This window comes from Dreissena polymorpha, chromosome 11 (genome assembly GCF_020536995.1).
Source record: "Dreissena polymorpha isolate Duluth1 chromosome 11, UMN_Dpol_1.0, whole genome shotgun sequence".
NCBI lineage: Eukaryota > Metazoa > Mollusca > Bivalvia > Myida > Dreissenidae > Dreissena > Dreissena polymorpha.
Window position 1 is genome coordinate 11,642,792 of NC_068365.1, and position 20,892 is coordinate 11,663,683.

Genomic DNA, 20,892 nt, shown 5'->3' on the forward strand with positions numbered 1-20,892 from the left:
AAACCCACCAAATATAGCACTGAACCAATAAAATTTGGTGCATGTTTGCAATCCATTTTCATTGTTATCAACAGTCGTTAACATAAAATAATAATTAATACAAAATTCAAAGATATTTTTTTAACAAGATGCCCAAGTGCCTTTACTTAGTCCCAGGGAAATGCCTGACCATGCATTTCAAAAAGAAAACACTTTAGTCACATAAACTAAACTAAAACAGTCAAGTACCTTTGACATAGCAATCCAAGAGATTTTTCTTTTCTTGAAGGACCAAACTTATTCTCAGCTTCCGCTGTAATAGGTACTTCAATTATGGTTTCAAACTCATAGTCTTGACTTAGCGACACATTATTATCTTCATCAGAATATTGGGCTTTTTGCTCGTCTCTGTTCCTGAGCTCAGGACTCATTGCATTAAATAAAACCTTCAAATTTGCCGTTGGTGTCAATGGTTGTCCAGGATGTTCTGTTTCATTCACTGGTGTACATGTCCGATTTTGATTTTCATCTGACTCCATCATATTCCTTTTATTTTCTTTGTTTTGCTGAGCACTCATTGCTTTCAAACTTTTATCTATTTGTTTAAGATCCATTCTGATGGTGTTCTTTGCAAATGGTACCCTGTCCATGTTAATCTCGCCATCACTATCCACCTCAGCTTCACTCAGTGAAGATTTGATGTGGTCAGGGATCAGATTGTCCACCTGACTCATTTCTAAAGGAAAATATATGCTTAGCATTACAATAACATTAAAAAAGCAAACTGTAAATCTGAGTTTCCCATTTTAGAAATTTACATTTCATTGTATATTTATGCAGATTAAATTAATAAATAGAGAACATTTGGGTATCATAAGTTAATGTGAATGTTATCAAAATTCACCTCAGCCTGAGTTGTAAACAGTTACAAGTGTGTAAGTTACACACACAAAGTCACAAATACAATTGTTTCATGTTGAAATAACATCAAACGTAAAAATATAAAACATTAATATATTTTTTCCCAAAATTATTAAAGAATTCAAAAGGAAAAAATAAGTTTTAAAGCAAAAAAACAACAAGTGATTAAGATAATAAAATAAAACAAAAAACACGTCGACTAAAAAGTAAAATGTCGTTTGTAAACGCCCCCGTAACCCGTTTTTTCCGCCAAACCTTATCGTAAGTTTTTTTTTCAGAAACACACTTTTTTACTCACGTAAAACATTCATCTCACAATAGAGTTACTACGGATGTGCTTCACAACAGTTCGGAAAATTTTCCTCCAAATCGGCACCAATGTTATCGTAGAACTTTTACAAAAACTGAGTGCCGACGTTCTATGTCTGTTTGTTGACGATTTGCAACAGCGCGTTCAAAATTGGCGCGTGATTGTATGCTATTTGACAGCGTTTTATGGATATGTAAAACAATCGGTCAACATTCTCTTTATTTTTAATGATTATTACAATCATTGAAGGCCTAATGCTTTTTATTTAGAATACTTTTACAATGCAATGGTTTAATCTGTGTATGCATATAAAATCAACTGTACAAGTTCAAGATGTTGCTATGTTTTGCAAATGCTCGCACCATGGCAAAATCAAGGTCATGTGATTAGAGATGCCACAAATTCGCGGAATAAATCCAACATGTCGGCACGGAAGACGAGAAATTTCGCAAAAAATTAACGCTAAAGTTAAAGATTATAGCTCTTAAGTAACGGACTTGAATACCATCATTATTTTTTTACACCAAATCCCAACAATCCATACAATTAAATGCCCCGTATTATTACAGTAAAACTAATGGCTGGACACGCCGTTAATTAGGTCAAACATACACGTCTAGACAGAGACTTCCCATTAAATTCAAGCACACGTATACCTTTCTGGTTGTTCCATATGATAAAAGACCCATTTAAAAAGTAAACTTACCTACGAAAATACTCGAGCGTGGTTTAATTATTTACTTATTACAGCCAATCGTCCATCTACGTCACCACAAATATTTCAACATCGGGTTTCCCATGGCCATGTGAACACATTTCAGGACATCTGCGATTTATAACACTCTATTCTTAAATAATATGATTATATGGAAATGCTATAATTTAAGTTCACAAATTAATTGTTAACTTTCGTGTTAGTATTCCATTTCGAAATTAGACACAAAATCTTCACGGATTATTTGGCGCGGTATGATGAAACCTATAGGGTTTGTGTCTCCGCCCACTTTACGTTGCCCAATGAAACGTAGTCACTCATCGGTGTTGGCGACAGGCATCCAATCAGAAGGGACGTTCTTTTTCTGAAGAGGTCAAGTTGCTAATTAACCTCTTCTCAACATGTCTATGCACTGTAATCGTTTTATACAGGTATGGTAAAAGTACGGGAAAACATGTCAAGTCTGGTATCGCTTTATATATGTTAAGTTTATTGTCTGAACTTCAGACATTTCTAACCAAGAAAATTCAGAGTTAGAAGTCACAAAACGTAGTCCCCAACTGAAAATCATGTTATTTACAATGCAAATTACATGAAGAATATCCAGGAAATTTTTAAAGGCCACACAAACCAATGACGTAGCACGCAAAGTGCTGCTGAGGATGACTAACTGATGCTTAATGAAATACTCACAAAACGTAGGACAATAATAATAATAAAACATTCAAGCTTTTGTGTATGTGAAGAATATATATTTCAATAACTAAAAATGATGTCTATTCTTAAGTTTAAACTTTCCGTATACAATATCGTAGAATACCTATAAAAAATAAAATATGATACAAAAAATGTACATGTTTGTTTACATTGCTATCACTCACGTGGATTTATTTGGACAGCAGAGGGAATAATGACAATGTGTGGTCATTGACTTAAAGGCTTCACATTTTAAAAAGTCATGATATTCAAATGTGAATTAAGTTGAAATTAAAAATATATGATGTTTATTACAACATAAAACATGATTTGAACTGAATATAAAGATAAAAAAGTATCCTGTAACTGATCATGAAGGCAAAAAGTTTTAATTTTTAGTCTTCAAGGTAAGTTGTATATATTTCAATGCAATAAATATCTAGGAATTCTCAGAATTTCAGTGGATTAGTATGTATCATTTGGAAATGTTCTTACTGTGCATACAGCCTATTTACAAGTAATGCATCTGCTATAATGATAATTGGTATTATATATAAATGTGAAACTTTGTGTTTTATTTGCTGTTTAAATATTAAAATAGTATGTTTTGTGAACTTATTGTTTTATTGTCTCTTTGAATTTTAGAATAGAAATGGTAAATTATTGTTATTAAATCACTGATATTTCCCTTTTAACCACACACAAGTATTTTATAACGAATAGTTATTGGTTTTTGTAGTATAATGAAATAGAGGATATTTGTTGGAGTCGACGGAATATCGATTTTATGTCATGAGTGATCATATAAAATAATATTTTCATGAGTGGCGCAGCCACGAGTGATAATATGTATTTTTTATGATCACGAGTGAATTAAAATCGTTATTCCATCAAATCCAACAAATTTTCTTTTTATATTATGCTTTTTTCACCGTTAATTTACATTGTTAAGGAGTTTAACTGGATAATTTCACTGGATTTATGACGTCATTTCGACGAAAAAAAGACGTCATTTCACAGTAAAACAGTGAAAAATATTGATAATTTTCATTGTTAATTTTCACTGTTTAAAACAGTGAAATACCAGTTTTATTTCACTGACATTTCTCTATAAACCACCGGAAAGCATAAAATAAATCAAGCTATTTGTTTTTTTGCTTTTTTATATATGCCCTTATCAAATATCTCATGCATGTGGAAAAAAATAATTGTAATAAATTAATTTTATTTAATTTCCCAAAACAATAATAGTACAAATTATAATGTTGAAATATGTATGCATGCCTTTTCAGTTAATTACCTATACATGTAAAAGTAACACAAAATTTCCTTTCTTATTCACTTAAACCAGTTAAGGTGTTATTTTGCAGTCAACTTTAATACCAATAACCGTCAAGGGTTGTTAATATTTTCACATTTTAATAGGTGCTAGTCAAACTGGACAGTGATCACTGTCTTCAATCATTAACTGATTAGGTTGATCAACAATAATTAATGGGGCCTATTGTATGCTGTTAAATGTCTGCAATAACATCTCCAAAGCTGTCATTTTAACAAGTTTATACTATATGAGACAAGTGGCACCTGACACCCTTTGATTTCCAAGTAGCCAATGGTCAGTAGGTGTGGACACTATTAATTTGTATGCCAAGATGTAATCATCTTATCAATTTGATACTCCTTACACCCATGCCACAATCAAGCATCTTATCTATTTCAACTGATCAAGATAACTCTTCTTTAATTGGTTTCTTTTGGCATCATATTGATGTTGAACTGACACTGTGCTATTTACAATGAGCTCAAAACTCTTATTATGACCAGGTTCATGATTACTAGATTGTTTAATTGGTTTTATTTTGTACCATGTGTTTGATGTGCTGACTCTGTGCTAGGGTCATGGGTTTCATTTTGTACCATGTGTTTGATGTGCTGACTCTGTGCTAGGGTCATGGGTTTCATTTTGTACCATGTGTTTGATGTGCTGACTCTGTGCTAGGGTCATGGGTTTCATTTTGTACCATGTGTTTGATGTGCTGACTCTGTGCTAGGGTCATGGGTTCGATCCCCATGCATAGAGTATACTGAAGATCTTGCATAAGACACAAAGTCATAACTATTGACTTGACTTGGATGTTTTCAATTTGCAGACTATTCATATATGTGCTATAATTTGTAAAATTATCTAAACAACCTAATTATTGAAATCAATGTTTTTGTTTAAAATAAAATGTTATTAATTCCTTTTTTCATATTCATAATTATGATTGCACTTAAATTTATGTTATCACACAAAATGATTTATTTCTATATTTAAGGATTGCATTAAAACTTACTTCTTTCACATTAAATATTAATTTAACTTAATCATATTAATTGTATCCTGTTGCAACATTATACCTACATTAGGAAAATAATGATTATACTTATCAACTGTGTCACATACTTAAGAATGTTGCCTGGTAACCATAACTTATCTAATGTGGCCAACATTAGCAAGCTCCAAGTAATAGACCCTTTTCACAATAGGCCAAAATTGATAAGAGTGCAAAGTCACGTGACTCGCAGAACTCCAGAACGAGGCTTAACGTGTATAAATTTCCAATACTCCTGTGCAACGCCGCATCTGATTTCAGCCTTTCACTCTTTTGAACATTCGGCGATGCAACGATTTAGAAAACACAATATGACATTGTCAGAATAAGTTATATATATGTAATTCACATTATAAGTGTCAATACATTAAACAAATCGTCTTGAATAATTTAATAAAGTACTTGTTTTTCTCCATTTTTTCACACATTTGACACACTTTGTTAGAGCTTTTTTATCGCGCTGTTTGAAAAAAGATCTATGTTTTTTATTGATACATCTGTGGCTAAGCCCCTGTGTGCCGGATAAACCAATTATCTCCTTATGATCAGATACTGTGCCGACAAATACTAAATAACAGCATGGTGTCATAAACCACCTATGGTAGATGCCTGGTAATTGAACACCATGTATGGTACCCCAATGTCTTATCGTGGTAGAAGTATTACGTAGTCATTTCTAAGACTAATGTAACGCCAAATACTCAAACTAAATACTGTATAGATATTAGCCAGTTTTAATCATAATAACTATTCATCCAGATAATATATTGGACGAGTTCAAAAATGATGCCGGTTGGTTGAAAAACATGTCTGCCAGGGGGCGGGGCATTTTTCCTTTTATTGCTTTAGTAAAACCTTGTTAACACTCTAGGGGCCACATTTATTTTCTGATCTTCGTGAAACTTGGTCAGAAGATTTGTCCCAATAATATCTTGTTATCTCAGGTGAGCGACTTTGGGCCTTTCAGGCCCTCTTGTCTTATGATTGAGTCAACACACATTTTACACGTTCTATCGTTCGTGAAAAATAGTACAGACAAACAAACATACCTTTGAGAATTTAAGTTATATAATAACCTTTTGTATTATACGACTTTTGTATATCTTTGTTTTGTGCAATTATCAATGTTTATTCTTCAGATCACATTTGCTCTGATGACAATTGGTATCTTGAATTTGAATCAAGATTAAATAAAATGTACATGTATACATACTTTAGTGGTACTATATTATACTATGGCTTTGAAATATGACTCGGGTGTGAGAATGTTTATTTCATAACCCCTCATCAATTTATTGGCTAAACAACACATCCATGTATGCATATGTTGCCATAATTGTAACCTGTGTCAGTGCTCATGAAAATCCCAAATGAAATTTATAAAATTTAACTGGTTTATAATCATTGATATGCTCTGCCAAAGATCTATACACATTCAGCCTCGTTCTGAAATTCGACGCGTCACATGATATCTAAAAATAGCAACAGCGTTAGTATTGTGAAACTGGTCTATTCTGATATCTGAGAAAGTTATTAAGACCCACATTGCCAAATAGACTTTCTTCAGAATTAGCAAGGTTTTGGGAAAAAAACACAAACTTATGTGGGGGTACAAATCCCCCACATTAGTAATAGACTTTCTTCAGAATTAGCAAAATTTTGGGAAAAAACACACACTAATGTGGGGGTACAAATCGACTCATTTTGAAGTTCTTCAAATGGTTGTGATTTTTCCCAAAAAATCTGGAGATTCGTTAACTAGACATTTTTAGTAAAACTATTTATTTTATTTGGTGAATGTTTGAAGGGTTTGCAATAAATCATTTGGATGATATTTCTTTAGGGTTTTATTTAGCACTTGTGTATTGTCAGCATTCTTTCATGATTTTTAACAAAGTGTGATCAGTATCCAATAAAACAAAAATTTCAATTATCAGCTTCTACTTTTTTCAGGTTTCCAAAAGATGCCCTTTCAATGATTGCTGGTTTCTGAAATAAATCCCTTGAGCAAAAAACATAATGACTAATGTGTTGCTGTGAATTTTGGGATTTCTTGTTACCATGGCAACCCCAGACTCAAGCCCAGCGCGGTCCCACCAGGCACAGAGGCCCCAGGCCTGTTCACTGGACGAAACAATACAGGTTTGGATTTGTTGGGATTATCATAGACACTGATTATAAGTGAAATGGCACATGCACCTTTCTGAAGCAGCACCTGTTTTGACTATATTTATAATCAAATATCATAGATTATAAGGTAAAGATAATAATTGATTAATAATTTTTATATAATACAGATAATAAAGTATAGATAATAAATTATTCACAATTTGTGTAATATAGGGAAATAATTGTGTATTATTATATATTTTTTATATCGTTTATACATTGGGACTCCTATTATACATAGTCCATGAATCCCAATATGACCTGTAGCTGATTTGTAGTTTATATTTTAACCCTTTGCATGCTGGGAAATTTGTCGTCTGCAAAAATGTCGTCTGCAGAATTTCTAAAATTAGCATTTTCTTCGATTTTTTTCAAAGAATACTATCAGAATAGCAAACAGTTTGGATCCTGATGAGACGCCACGTTCTGTGGCGTCTCATCTGGATCCAAACTGTTTGCAAAGGCCTTTAAAATTCAGCTCCAGCGCTTTAAGGGTTAAGAAAAGTTAAATGCGAACAACTAGCTGTCATGCAAAAAATGATCATGTTCTCTTAATTTGGTCTCAAAACTGTGAAGACACCAAATTGGGAGCTGCTTAAAATGTGAGTATTTCCAGCTTTTTAAAGCAAATTTCACTAATTAAGTGTTTGTGAAAGTATCACCAGAGCAAGGAAATTGGGTAGTCAGTGACGAGCAAGATCAATATGTTTTCTTTAGTGGGAGACATTTTCTGCATCGGCATTCTTAGAACTGAAATAGTTGTGTCCCCCATTCATGAATTCCGACACTAAAACAATATATCAATTGATTTCCACTGAGACAGGTCTGCCTCTTTCAGAGTACTTCCAAATTACGGTCTTCAGAAATGAGGACGTCAACTTGGGTGACTCATGGATCCAATGTCGTTTTGTAATGTCTCTAAATTGGCGAGAAAACGTAGTGTGGATAAACTCATACTGGTTTCTTAACCGTTAATTTCCACATTTCCTGGGAGTTTCTTTTCTAAGCAGTGACTCCGTGCAAGTTGTCAGCTATTGGAATTTCCTGTCATCACTTGTTGTGAACAAAATGCCAGTTTGTTACTGGAACAGATAATGTGTTCTAAATTAGATTAAGCTAATAAATACGCGACAAAAAGGAAATTTTAAGTTTGTTACATGAGGCATTTTAGAGATTATATTTACTAATTCATTTTGAAAAATAGGGCCAGAAACATAGAGTTAAGAAGACTGTTTTCAGATATTAACAATTCTTTATTTAAAGTTTCTTATCTTTTCTTATATATGTAAATGTTTTATGTGAAGAGTTTAAACATTATTTTCTAAGAAAAAGAAAATAATAAATCAATAGAATAGGCAAGAACACAGTTAGTTTGTTTGAATCAGCACAACTATAGAAATTTTTGATACTGTTTAGCAATTTTTCGTGATTAGATGGCAAAGGGGCTAGAAGTATTTAGTGTTTGCAGTATGCTTGTGCCTCTAATGTGGTTCAAAATTGTATCAGCACATGTCAAAAATGTCTTTAATTGATGGAAGTATATAAACAGACATAAAATTATATATTATGTAATAAATATATAAGTATTTTATCCTGCTTTACATTGAGTATATCATAAATAAACAAGTCAAAGCCATAATGCACTCTTTTACAGGCGATATAAGTATTTCAAAGTAGTTTCAGGAATTCAGGTTTTATACTGTTTTCATGGGACTAGATACGATTTGTATAGATTTTTGCATTTTTGGTGCAGATTGGTAGACTGGTTCCATTAACCCTTTGCATGCTGGGAAATTTGTCATCTGCTAAAATGTTGTATGCTGAATTTCTAAAGTTAGCATTTTCTTTCATTTTTTTTCAAAGAATACAGTCAGAATAGCAAACAGTTTTGCAAAGGCCTTCAAAATTCGGTTCCAGCGCTAAAAAGGTTAAGCATGGCAAAACAGTACCACTGGAGGATTTATGCAGTTAGGAAATCAGATTTATTTCAATTCTAGTAAGATTGTTGGTTTTCTTTAATGTAACAGAAATAGTTATTTGCATATTACCCGTACGGATGTACATGTAACAAATATGAATTTAATATTTGAATGGCTTCAGAGAATTTTGAGCACTTAAAATATAAGTCTTTCTATTGAAAAAGGTGTATTTTAAACAATAATGCATTCACTACAGTTATGCTCATATGTTGCTAAGTTATATGATCATTTTCATGCATTTTATAAGCTATAGACAAAGCGTCAACTGGCAATTTTATATTTAGAACTTTCCTAGAATATGTGTTCCAGCCAATACTTGCTTTTTAACATTAAAAAGTTGTATTCACGTATGTTACATTAGTATTGTTAAAAAAACACTCTATATGAGCAACGCACTGTGAAAAAGGGGTTTAATGCATGTACGTAAAGTGTCATCCCTGATTAGCCTTTGCGGTCGTCACAGGCTAATCTGAGACAAAACATTACGCACATATATTAAACCCCCTTTTCACAGAGCACGGCCCATATGTATTTTTAAAGCATAAGCTGATGTAAAGAATTGAGTGCAAAAAAAAAAAAGAATTTCCTCAGAAACTCACTCCTTATATTGTCTGGGCCCAGGGGAGTATAAGTTAACCTATAGCCGGAACTTGGTTACTATGGTAATGGTTCCTTTAATGTGTGACTCCGAAAGATTTACATGCATTGAAAAAGCAAGTTGTCATATAAATGGCAAGTAACAGACTTTGCATGAAGCAACAACAGAAGTAAATCTGAAAATGTTTAACCTTGGAAATTGTCTTTGATGAGATTAAGTGTTGGAAGGTTGCACATTTGTAACATCTATTAACTTGACCGATTAATTATTGATTAAAGTGGATTATGCACATAAATGACAGAGGTTTTGGAGCCTTATTTTTAACCATGTTTTCAGCCTAGTTGATCCTGGATTTTGGGGTATGGAGGGCAGGCAGCATGAAACAGGTGATGTCAGGTTGATAAGTTAAGTTTAAATTGGCCAAACTTAATGAAACTTGGATATAGCAGGCTTGCAGTTAAACCTTGCATTTAATCATATTTGGGGCCAGTGGGTTATTTTAATGTCAATTTTAATACATGCAGAACAACAGTCATGTCTTTTGTCTTGCCTGAATAACGTGTCTCTGGAAGGTGGAATTGCTCTGAAACTTAGTGAGTAGGAAGCGTTCATGAAGACCTAGCTTGGGATTGGTAGGAAGCATTCATGAAGACCTAGCTTGGGATTGGTAGGAAGCATTCATGAAGACCTAGCTTGGGTAGTGAGTAGGAAGCGTTCATGAAGACCTAGCTTGGGATTGGTAGGAAGCATTCATGAAGACCTAGCTTGGGATTGGTAGGAAGCGTTCATGAAGACCTAGCTTGGGATTGGTAGGGAGCGTTCATGAAGACCTAGCTTGGGATTGGTAGGGAGCATTCATGAAGACCTAGCTTGGGATTGGTAGGAAGCGTTCATGAAGACCTAGCTTGGGATTGGTAGGGAGCGTTCATGAAGACCTAGCTTGGGATTGGTAGGGAGCATTCATGAAGACCTAGCTTGGGATTGGTAGGGAGCGTTCATGAAGACCTAGCTTGGGATTGGTAGGGAGCGTTCATGAAGACCTAGCTTGGGATTGGTAGGGAGCATTCATGAAGACCTAGCTTGGGATTGGTAGGGAGCGTTCATGAAGACCTAGCTTGGGTAGTGAGTAGGAAGCGTTCATGAAGACCTAGCTTGGGATTGGTAGGAAGCGTTCATGAAGACCTAGCTTGGGATTGGTAGGAAGCGTTCATGAAGACCTAGCTTGGGATTGGTAGGAAGCGTTCATGAAGACCTAGCTTGGGATTGGTAGGAAGCGTTCATGAAGACCTAGCTTGGGATTGGTAGGAAGCGTTCATGAAGACCTAGCTTGGGTAGTGAGTAGGAAGCGTTCATGAAGACCTAGCTTGGGATTGGTAGGAAGCGTTCATGAAGACCTAGCTTGGGATTGGTAGGAAGCGTTCATGAAGACCTAGCTTGGGATTGGTAGGGAGCGTTCATGAAGACCTAGCTTGGGTAGTGAGTAGGAAGCGTTCATGAAGACCTAGCTTGGGATTGGTAGGAAGCGTTCATGAAGACCTAGCTTGAGATTGGTAGGAAGCGTTCATGAAGACCTAGCTTGGGTAGTGAGTAGGAAGGGTTCATGAAGACCTAGCTTGGGATTGGTAGGGAGCGTTCATGAAGACCTAGCTTGGGTAGTGAGTAGGAAGGGTTCATGAAGACCTAGCTTGGGATTGGTAGGAAGCGTTCATGAAGACCTAGCTTGGGATTGGTAGGAAGCATTCATGAAGACCTAGCTTGGGTAGTGAGTAGGAAGCGTTCATGAAGACCTAGCTTGGGATTGGTAGGAAGCATTCATGAAGACCTAGCTTGGGATTGGTAGGAAGCGTTCATGAAGACCTAGCTTGGGATTGGTAGGGAGCGTTCATGAAGACATAGCTTGGGATTGGTAGGGAGCATTCATGAAGACCTAGCTTGGGATTGGTAGGAAGCGTTCATGAAGACCTAGCTTGGGATTGGTAGGGAGCGTTCATGAAGACCTAGCTTGGGATTGGTAGGGAGCATTCATGAAGACCTAGCTTGGGATTGGTAGGGAGCGTTCATGAAGACCTAGCTTGGGATTGGTAGGGAGCGTTCATGAAGACCTAGCTTGGGATTGGTAGGGAGCATTCATGAAGACCTAGCTTGGGATTGGTAGGGAGCGTTCATGAAGACCTAGCTTGGGTAGTGAGTAGGAAGCGTTCATGAAGACCTACCTTGGGATTGGTAGGAAGCGTTCATGAAGACCTAGCTTGGGATTGGTAGGAAGCGTTCATGAAGACCTAGCTTGGGATTGGTAGGGAGCGTTCATGAAGACCTAGCTTGGGTAGTGAGTAGGAAGCGTTCATGAAGACCTAGCTTGGGATTGGTAGGAAGCGTTCATGAAGACCTAGCTTGGGATTGGTAGGAAGCGTTCATGAAGACCTAGCTTGGGATTGGTAGGGAGCGTTCATGAAGACCTAGCTTGGGTAGTGAGTAGGAAGCGTTCATGAAGACCTAGCTTGGGATTGGTAGGAAGCGTTCATGAAGACCTAGCTTGAGATTGGTAGGAAGCGTTCATGAAGACCTAGCTTGGGTAGTGAGTAGGAAGGGTTCATGAAGACCTAGCTTGGGATTGGTAGGGAGCGTTCATGAAGACCTAGCTTGGGTAGTGAGTAGGAAGGGTTCATGAAGACCTAGCTTGGGATTGGTAGGAAGCGTTCATGAAGACCTAGCTTGGGTAGTGAGTAGGAAGGGTTCATGCAGACCTAGCTTGGGATTGGTAGGAAGCGTTCATGAAGACCTAGCTTGGGATTGGTAGGAAGCGTTCATGAAGACCTAGCTTGGGATTGGTAGGAAGCGTTCATGAAGACCTAGCTTGGGATTGGTAGGAAGCGTTCATGAAGACCTAGCTTGGGTAGTGAGTAGGAAGCATTCATGAAGACCTAGCTTGGGATTGGTAGGAAGCGTTCATGAAGACCTAGCTTGGGATTGGTAGGGAGCGTTCATGAAGACCTAGCTTGGGTAGTGAGTAGGAAGCGTTCATGAAGACCTAGCTTGGGTAGTGAGTAGGAAGGGTTCATGAAGACCTAGCTTGGGATTGGTAGGGAGCGTTCATGAAGACCTAGCTTGGGTAGTGAGTAGGAAGCGTTCATGAAGACCTAGCTTGGGTAGTGAGTAGGAAGGGTTCATGAAGACCTAGCTTGGGTAGTGAGTAGGAAGGGTTCATGAAGACCTAGCTTGGGATTGCATTTGGGGCCACTCATGTCAATGTCAACTCTGCTTTTACTTAAATAACAAAAGGTGTCCTCTCAATAAGTTAGTGTATTGCACTGTAGTTGGTTTGTAGGAAGCTTATACGTGTATGCACACCTAGTTTGGGATCACCTTTGGGACTCTGGGTTGAGTCAATGTCAAGGTATATGTTTCAAAAGATGGCAAAATGGTTTCCACTCAATTATTAGTGTTTATGTTGAAATTCTTTTTAAACTTGTTGTGTTGGTGGATAACATGCAGGCCTAGCTAAGGAATCCATTTAGGTTAGTTGGGTCACAGTCACTTTTTATAAAAATGATTTCCACTCAATAACTTGAAACTTTAAAATAATATTATTCTAAACTTTTATATTGGTAGTTTACATGCAGCCCTAGCTTAGGACTCCATTTGCAGCCAGTTGGATTAATGTCAAGGTCACAGTTGCTAAAAATAGAAAACCTGTTTCTGCTCTACTTTACTTTTGATGAAGGAATTGATCTAACATTTTGTGTGTAGTTAGCTTACAAACACACTTGGCTTGTGACTGCACAATTATTTAAATTTAATTTAATTAATAATAAAGCATTGAAAGCCTGGGTTTGTAGCTTTACCAATTATTTAAATTTAGGTAAATTAATGAGTCAAATATTGAAAGTTTGATTCTTGGTATTGCATTGACCAAGAACAATCATATTGTTCCTGTTAAAAGAGTGCCAGCATCATCAATATTTATTCTACGACTAACTTTGAGCACTTCGGTAGTTTCAAATTGTTGGCAGATGACTATGAAATAATCTTTTATTCCAGACAATTCTTAATACTAGATTTACATTTTATGGAAACCAAAGCTCAAATATAACAAGCAATATCATAGGGGAACATTTACTTTGAGGCTTATATAAGACTGAGTTACAAGATTTATTTTCTGTGGGGCAATTTTACTACATAACAATGACTGTTTAAACAGCCTTTTTAAGACTGAAATGTTTCATATTATATTGGACATCAAAGTTTCCAGTAGCTAATTTCTCTTTCATGACAGCATTCGATAAGCCTCCAAAGTTTGTTTTTACATGGGAATTAATGAAAGCTATTTTCTCATATTTACTAACATCATCAATTTAGATTAGGGTCTAGTGCATCAAGTCTCCATTCAAATCCCATAGGAAATTGAACATGCCATCCTGTTAACACCTATAGACTAATTTTCCTTATAATTGATTACATGTTTATAAGGAATGACAATAGTGGACTTAAACATATATTAATATTGTAAAGTTATTTATGGTTGGTCAGTCAATTGCCATTTGATTATTATTCGCAGGGATGACTGGTTGGTTAAAGTTAAGTTTTCCACTGTTGCAAATCACAAACCATATAGAAAAACTGTTTAAATGGCAACAATAACTTTCCTATGAACTAACTCAAAATTTTGAGAAGAAATAGTACAAATTTGAGCAGTTTGTAAATTGTGCATGATTGTCATTTATATAAAATATATAATATATAATATTATAAATATGTTATGAGAAGGGATAATACTTGGTTACTAAATCCAGCAATTGCTTTACACATTATTGGTCCTTGTTTCAATGGTGTGAAGTGTTGTCCTTTTGTTAAACAATTTATTTAGTTCCCTGCTAAACATTTTAAATTGAACCAGATGTTCAATTATTGCTGTTATTTCAGTAAATGATTTATTTTTGTTTGCTTGCAATATTACAATACAATCATACCTTGACGAACATGCCTCAGCATCAGCAGTATCTTCCAGCTATAAAGACAAAAAAGTGCAAGGGGAGTTATGCAGAAGTCTGAATGTACATTTGTAAAGGAGTTACTTCCCTTATGATAATTCGCTGTACATATTGTGACAATTCTCATTATTCCATTGCTTTAATTACTGCAGCCTGTAAGGATAGCAATAAATGCAATTACGGAGGATATGGCCAGTTTTATGACTATATTGTGGACACATATCCGCCTAGCTCTCTATCAGTCCCATCATGAACAATGAGTCACTATATTGTGGACACATATCCGCCTAGCTCTCTATCAGTCCCATCATGAAAAATGAGTCTTCACATGCAATACAGAGCTTTAATTTGAGTCGCGTTCTGAGAAAACTGGGCATAATGCATGTGCGTAAAGTGTCATCCCTGATTAGCCTGTGCAGTCCTCACAGGCTAATCAGGGACGACACTTTCCTCCTAAACTTGATTTTCGGTAAGGAGGGACTTCCTTGAAACTAAAAATACCATAAAAGCGGAAAGTGTCGTCCCTGATTAGCCTGTGCGGACTGCACAGGCTAATCTTGGACGACACTTTACGCACACGAATTAAGCCAAGTTTTCTCAGAACAAGACACATTTAGACTTCAAAGTTGTTGTTTTTCATTTCATGAAGGGCATTTACATATACCTCTCTTATATTGTGTGTTACTACTCTGAAATAGACTAAAGTTGTGACTGACTTCTTATCCCTTTTCCACTCAGAAAGGCATTTTGACTCATTTGAAGTCCTTTAGAAAATCAAATAAAATTTAATTCCTTACATAAGATATTTAAGTTTGAAAGGCTTCATTTCTAACCCCAAGATACTGAGGAGTAGCAAACAGCATAAAACATGAACAGACTACGATTTCTCGCAGGCAGGCTGTTCTGGTTTTATGCTGTTTGCAAATAGCCATTTCACTTTGCTTCTGAGTGGAAAAGGGTTATCTAGAAGCTAAAATGTTAATTATGAAGTTTAAAAGGTGGAAGCAATTTTATGCAGCATCTACAATATAAGCAACTTATTCACACTTCCTTTAAATTTATGACACACGTAACTGATGTATGATAAAGTAAGAGTAAGAGATAAGAGTAGTATGATAAAACCAGTTATGCTGACCATCTTCCATTTAAGCTGGGTTCCCACTGCTGATCAGATCAACTCGATCAAGCCCGACCAAGCGGTCGGGTACTGGTCTGGTTCGGTCGGCATGAGTGATCAGGGGCGGTCGGGTAGGTCGGCATTGGTCGGGCCTCCTACCCGATATTTTTTGACATGTCAAAAAATATCAAGTAGTGGTCGTGTAGGAAATGGATCGAGAAGCACTCGGCAAGTGGTCGTGTATTAGTCGAGTAGAAGATCAAGTTGATCGTGAAGCAATCGTGTGGCGATCGGATTGACATCTTTTACACGATCTCTACCGGATCCGCTCGACCTCTACACGAGTTATTTTAGATCGCAACACAATCCACTCGACCTCTATTCGATTTGATGTACAGATTTACTAGACTGCTACCCGACAGCTACTCGGCCGTACACGATCACTTTTTGATTGCTATTCGACCATACACGACCTCATGTCACTTAAACAAAACTCACATGCAAAACGTCGTGCTTGTCTCTCATAACCTTCTTAGAATCGGACGAGTAAACATCCAAAGATGCCAAGAAATGGCAAAATGGCGACTGATACTGCTAAAACTAGTAAAAAAAATTCATGATGATTGAAGTGATTAGTGAACAACAATGTTTGACGGTTTTATTCTCAAAGTTTCAATAAACGACCGTTCGCGACTTTGTACGACTATAGTAAGACCATCACGATCTGGTCGAGTGAAGATCTGGTGGCGAGCTGAGGTCCACTTGGTCGGGCTGAGATCGTATAGGGCTTGCGTATAGGTAGAGATGATCGAGCGGAAATCGGAAAGATGGTTGAGTGGACGTCGTGAATAAGTCGTGTGGGGGTCGTGTGTTATCGACAAGAGGTCGAGAAGAAGTCGAGAAAAAGTCGTGTATACCCTTTTTAGTCGAGCTTGGTCGGGTTTGGTTGGGAAATTTTGGTGATCGGGATGATCGAGTTGATCGGATCCGCAGTGGGAACCCACCTTTATGAATATCAACTCTTAATTATTTTGTAAATGATTGCACACAAAAATCCCTCATTATTGTCTGCATAAATTAAAGGGGTTAGCATCCTCTCCACCCAGGTAACTGCACAATATACTAATGTCATCATTTTGTGGCTGGAAAAGTGACTCATTTCAATTCATAAATATGAAAATATAAAAAGCTAATCAGCTGATTTTCAGGCATTTTAGAATTTGTCCAGAGCCATTGCCCTTCTGGGGCAAAAAGGCCTGACAATCCACTTGCCCCGCATTTTATGTTTGCCCTGCATTTCTTTGGTATAAAAAAACAATATGTGTGATAATAAGCACCCCAGACCTTATAATCAAAAGGTGTGCTTGATTTACCATTGATATTGGTCAGTTTTGGCTTATCTTTTCTTCATTGTGTATTCCCATTTTATTTGTAATCAAACCATGTATGCAAAAATATAATTGATTTCTACAAACATACCCAATGCAGTTTCTTTGTGTACAGAGTTTTGTTCTTTTGGCAACTTGTTTCAATTTCTTTTGGTGTGGCAGGACTTTTCGCTTTTGGATTAATATTTCTGAACAGGAATAAGAACTAGCTGGACTTTCACTTTACTTGCAAATTAAGGCGAACACATGGATTTGTTATGCCTTGATGTTTTTGGTATTATTTAAAAAATCAAGCTTGCAAATTCTTTTATTCATCAGCAAATCGTAAGAGGTACCTAAGTTACAAGTACATATTAACAAGACAATAATGAAAACAAATCATTTAAAATGATAAACTATAGTTTTATGGACTCGCAATGTCTTCTTAAATATAATACTTGAGCTATGCAATATTTTTCAATGTGATACATGTGTGTACATTTTTAATTTCATTCAATTTGAGTGTACAGCTGAGCTGATCAAGCACCTTGTTGTTCTAATATGCTTGTCCTCTCTGTTAGGTCTTTTTTAAGCCCTTGTCCACCTTGTCAACCGGGAAAACAAGTATTGCCATGTGTTTGAAAACGTTTATCAGTTCTTTTTAACTTCTGATAAAAGCAAATGACTTTTATTTCACTTTAAACTATTTGTTTGTAAGAAATACCTGCATTTGAAAATGTTTGAAAGCACTTTGTGTGAACCGAATATATACTTACCGTATTTTTCGGGGTATATGTCGCACCGGAATGTAAGACGCACCCCCTATTTTTTAACATTTTTTTATTTTTTTCCATACATAAGACGCTCCGGCGTACACGACGCACATAAATCATCATGAAATATTCCCCAATATGCATTCATTCATGTTAATCCATTAAATGTTTAATCCTCTTTCGTGTTTTATTTCAGATAGAAGATTCATCTTAAAACGATGCTTTCATTTGTCCTCTCACATGTTCATTGTCTTTATATATTTTCTCCATTAAATTTATTTGAAAGTATTAGTTTAAACAAAAATGTCATTCAAAACAATGTATTACCGGTAATAATTGACCATATCCGCAAGCCGTTGCATTCGCACATTTTTTATCTGTTTTGCCAAACATCGCAGTCTAATTAACACTGCTGATCATATTTCAAAATAGCCAAAATTAAATCCAGTCTTGACCAGATTGTCCTGTAAATCAGTACACAGAACATTACCTGTTTCAATAATAAACTACCTAAATGAGCGTAACGTCAAAGATACAGCATTCTCTTCGCTACACTGTTTTTTCTTCAACAGTGTATACACCCACGCTTATTTTCGCGCACTTTTCTAACAGAACAAAGAAAAGTAAAATGATCCGTTAAACTAAATTTAGATTCACATGCTCTTCTTAACTTTTATTTTAATTTATATTGCAATATATGTTTAATAAGTTTTTTTTACACATTTTATATAAATTAATAAATATTTGACAAAATCGTATAATCTCGCTTTAAAATGAAGTCTGTTATGAGAAGGGCTAAATATTTTTATCGTGATAATCTTGTGCAGACGTGTGGTGTTACAGGCTTACCAATATCAAATTGTTTGGTTTGATGAATCTGATTCATTTTTACAATAAAATATTGCTTATTTATTAAGTCTTAGTATTATGAGTAATTCACACATTTTAATGTCTGTTCAAACTGTGATCACAAAAACTAAATTATTATTCGCAAGTAAATTGAAGCCCTTAATTGGCACCTAATTGACAAACAACAGATCGGGCCCTTTCTAAGAGTGTGTATATTGCATTGCTCAATTAGAGCAATTCACACATTTTAATGGCTGTTCATAATGTGATCACAGAAACTTATTATTCGCCAGTCAATTTAAGTCGTTAATTGACACCCCATCGACAAACAACAGTTCGGGGCCTTTCTTGGAGTGTGTATATTGCATTGCGCAATCAACGCTGATACGGGAAGCGTTATCAGTTTGACACGAAGAACGTCACATTAAACATGTTAATCCTAAATGATTTCGGGTGCCAATTAGTAAACCGACATACAAGGGCCACCCTATAAAAGTTCAAACTTGCCGGACAATATCATCATTTTCAAAATGCCTTCACGAAAAAGCTATACCGCAGCGTTCAAGCTAGAAGTCCTGCAGTACGCAAAGGAGAACGGGAATCGTTTGTTGTACTTTGTTATTTTTTGTTACAAATTGTTGTAAAAATCGTAAGGTTAGCTCGTAAAATAAATTTAGCAGACGACTACTTTTTTGTTGCGTTGTTTAATTTACGTTACAGAACTGTATAGTACCCCAATAGTATCGCTAGTAGTGTGTTACCGACTCGGTGTAAAATAAAACTATGTTACAAAAACAGCGAAACAAATTACCGGAAATGGTTATCAAACTCGCGGATTTATGCAATTCTGACTTAAAAATTTGACATTCTGACTTTGGAAAAATTGATTTTGTACATACATAAGACGCTCCGGAGCATACGACGCATGTTACTTTTGCCTGTAAAAAAGTCGCGACTTATACCCCGAAAAATACGGTAAATGTAAGGACTGAAAATGCATTTTATTGCTGCTAATGAAAATCAGTGAGAACCCTAGTCCATTATATCTTGAGAAAACCAAACTGGACACAAGTGCTTGTCATGATGCTGGTCTAATGTAATTAATGAAGCTAAAGAAATGGGGAATAAATGCTGGCTTTTTTGTAATACCATGCTTTACTGAAACCTCCTGCCCAGATTAGTACACTTTTGTTATGAATAGGTAGAGCTGGCTTTTCTTACAGCCAAGATATTGCCATTTGTGACTTCATACAAGCCGATGCCAGGGTTTGTATCATTCTTTAATTGGTCTCCAGAAATGTGTGGGAAAAAATGTATGTTTCCATTTGTGGGTGAATCAGGAAGCATCAAACAAGCAGGTTGTGTCCATGAAAAAATGCAGGGCTTTTTTTTGCTGATTTTACAGCTGTTATTGGCAAGGAGTATTTTCAGCTCGACTATTATATATGAAATATATATAGTGGAGCTATCCTACTCACCCCGGCGTCGGCGTTAGCGTTAGTGTTAGCGTTAGCGTGCAAATGTTAAAGTTTTCGTACTACCCCAATTATTTTCATTGTCCCTTGACATATTGCTTTCATATTTTGCATACTTGTTTACCAACATCACCCCAACCTATAAACAAGAGCAGACAACTCTATCAAGCATTTTGTCATAATTATGGCCCCATTTCCACTTAGAATATACAGCAAATGTTAAAGTTTTCGTTCTACCCCATTTATTTTCATTGTCCCTTGACATATTGCTTTCATATTTTGCATACTTGTTTACCAACATCACCCCAACCTATAAACAAGAGCAGACAACTCTATCAAGCATTTTGTCATAAGTATTGCCCCTTTTATAATTAGAATATGCATATTATTGATAAATCTATGTTAAAGTTTGCGTACTACCCCAAATATCTCCTATATCCTTTGACATATTGCTTTTATATGTTTCATACTTGTTTACCAACATGACCCCAACCTATTAACAAGAGCAGACCACTGTATCAAGCATTTTGACATTCTGCCCCTTTTACACTTAAATAATTGAACATTTTGCTTAAATTGCC

The 20,892-nt window shown here is 35.9% G+C and overlaps 1 protein-coding gene and 1 long non-coding RNA gene across 4 annotated transcripts in view; both read right to left on the reverse strand.

The window, feature by feature from the left end:
* LOC127849526 (transcription factor E2F8-like) overlaps nucleotides 1-2,214 on the reverse strand; it is a 31,914-nt gene extending 29,700 nt beyond the window's left edge. Inside the window, exons 1-2 of one of the 3 annotated variants that reach the window (XM_052382154.1) lie at nucleotides 1,917-2,214; nucleotides 229-715 (exon numbers count right to left, since the gene is read on the reverse strand). In XM_052382154.1, coding sequence (XP_052238114.1) covers nucleotides 229-713 — 485 coding nt within the window. In that variant the 5' untranslated portion in view covers nucleotides 714-715; nucleotides 1,917-2,214. Of the gene's footprint in view, nucleotides 1-228; nucleotides 716-1,198; nucleotides 1,466-1,916 lie in introns of those variants that run through there. The other 2 variants (XM_052382151.1, XM_052382152.1) reach the window with 2 other exon arrangements.
* LOC127849527 (uncharacterized) overlaps nucleotides 1-20,892 on the reverse strand; it is a 109,572-nt gene that overhangs the window by 29,700 nt on the left and 58,980 nt on the right. The window lies entirely within an intron of this gene.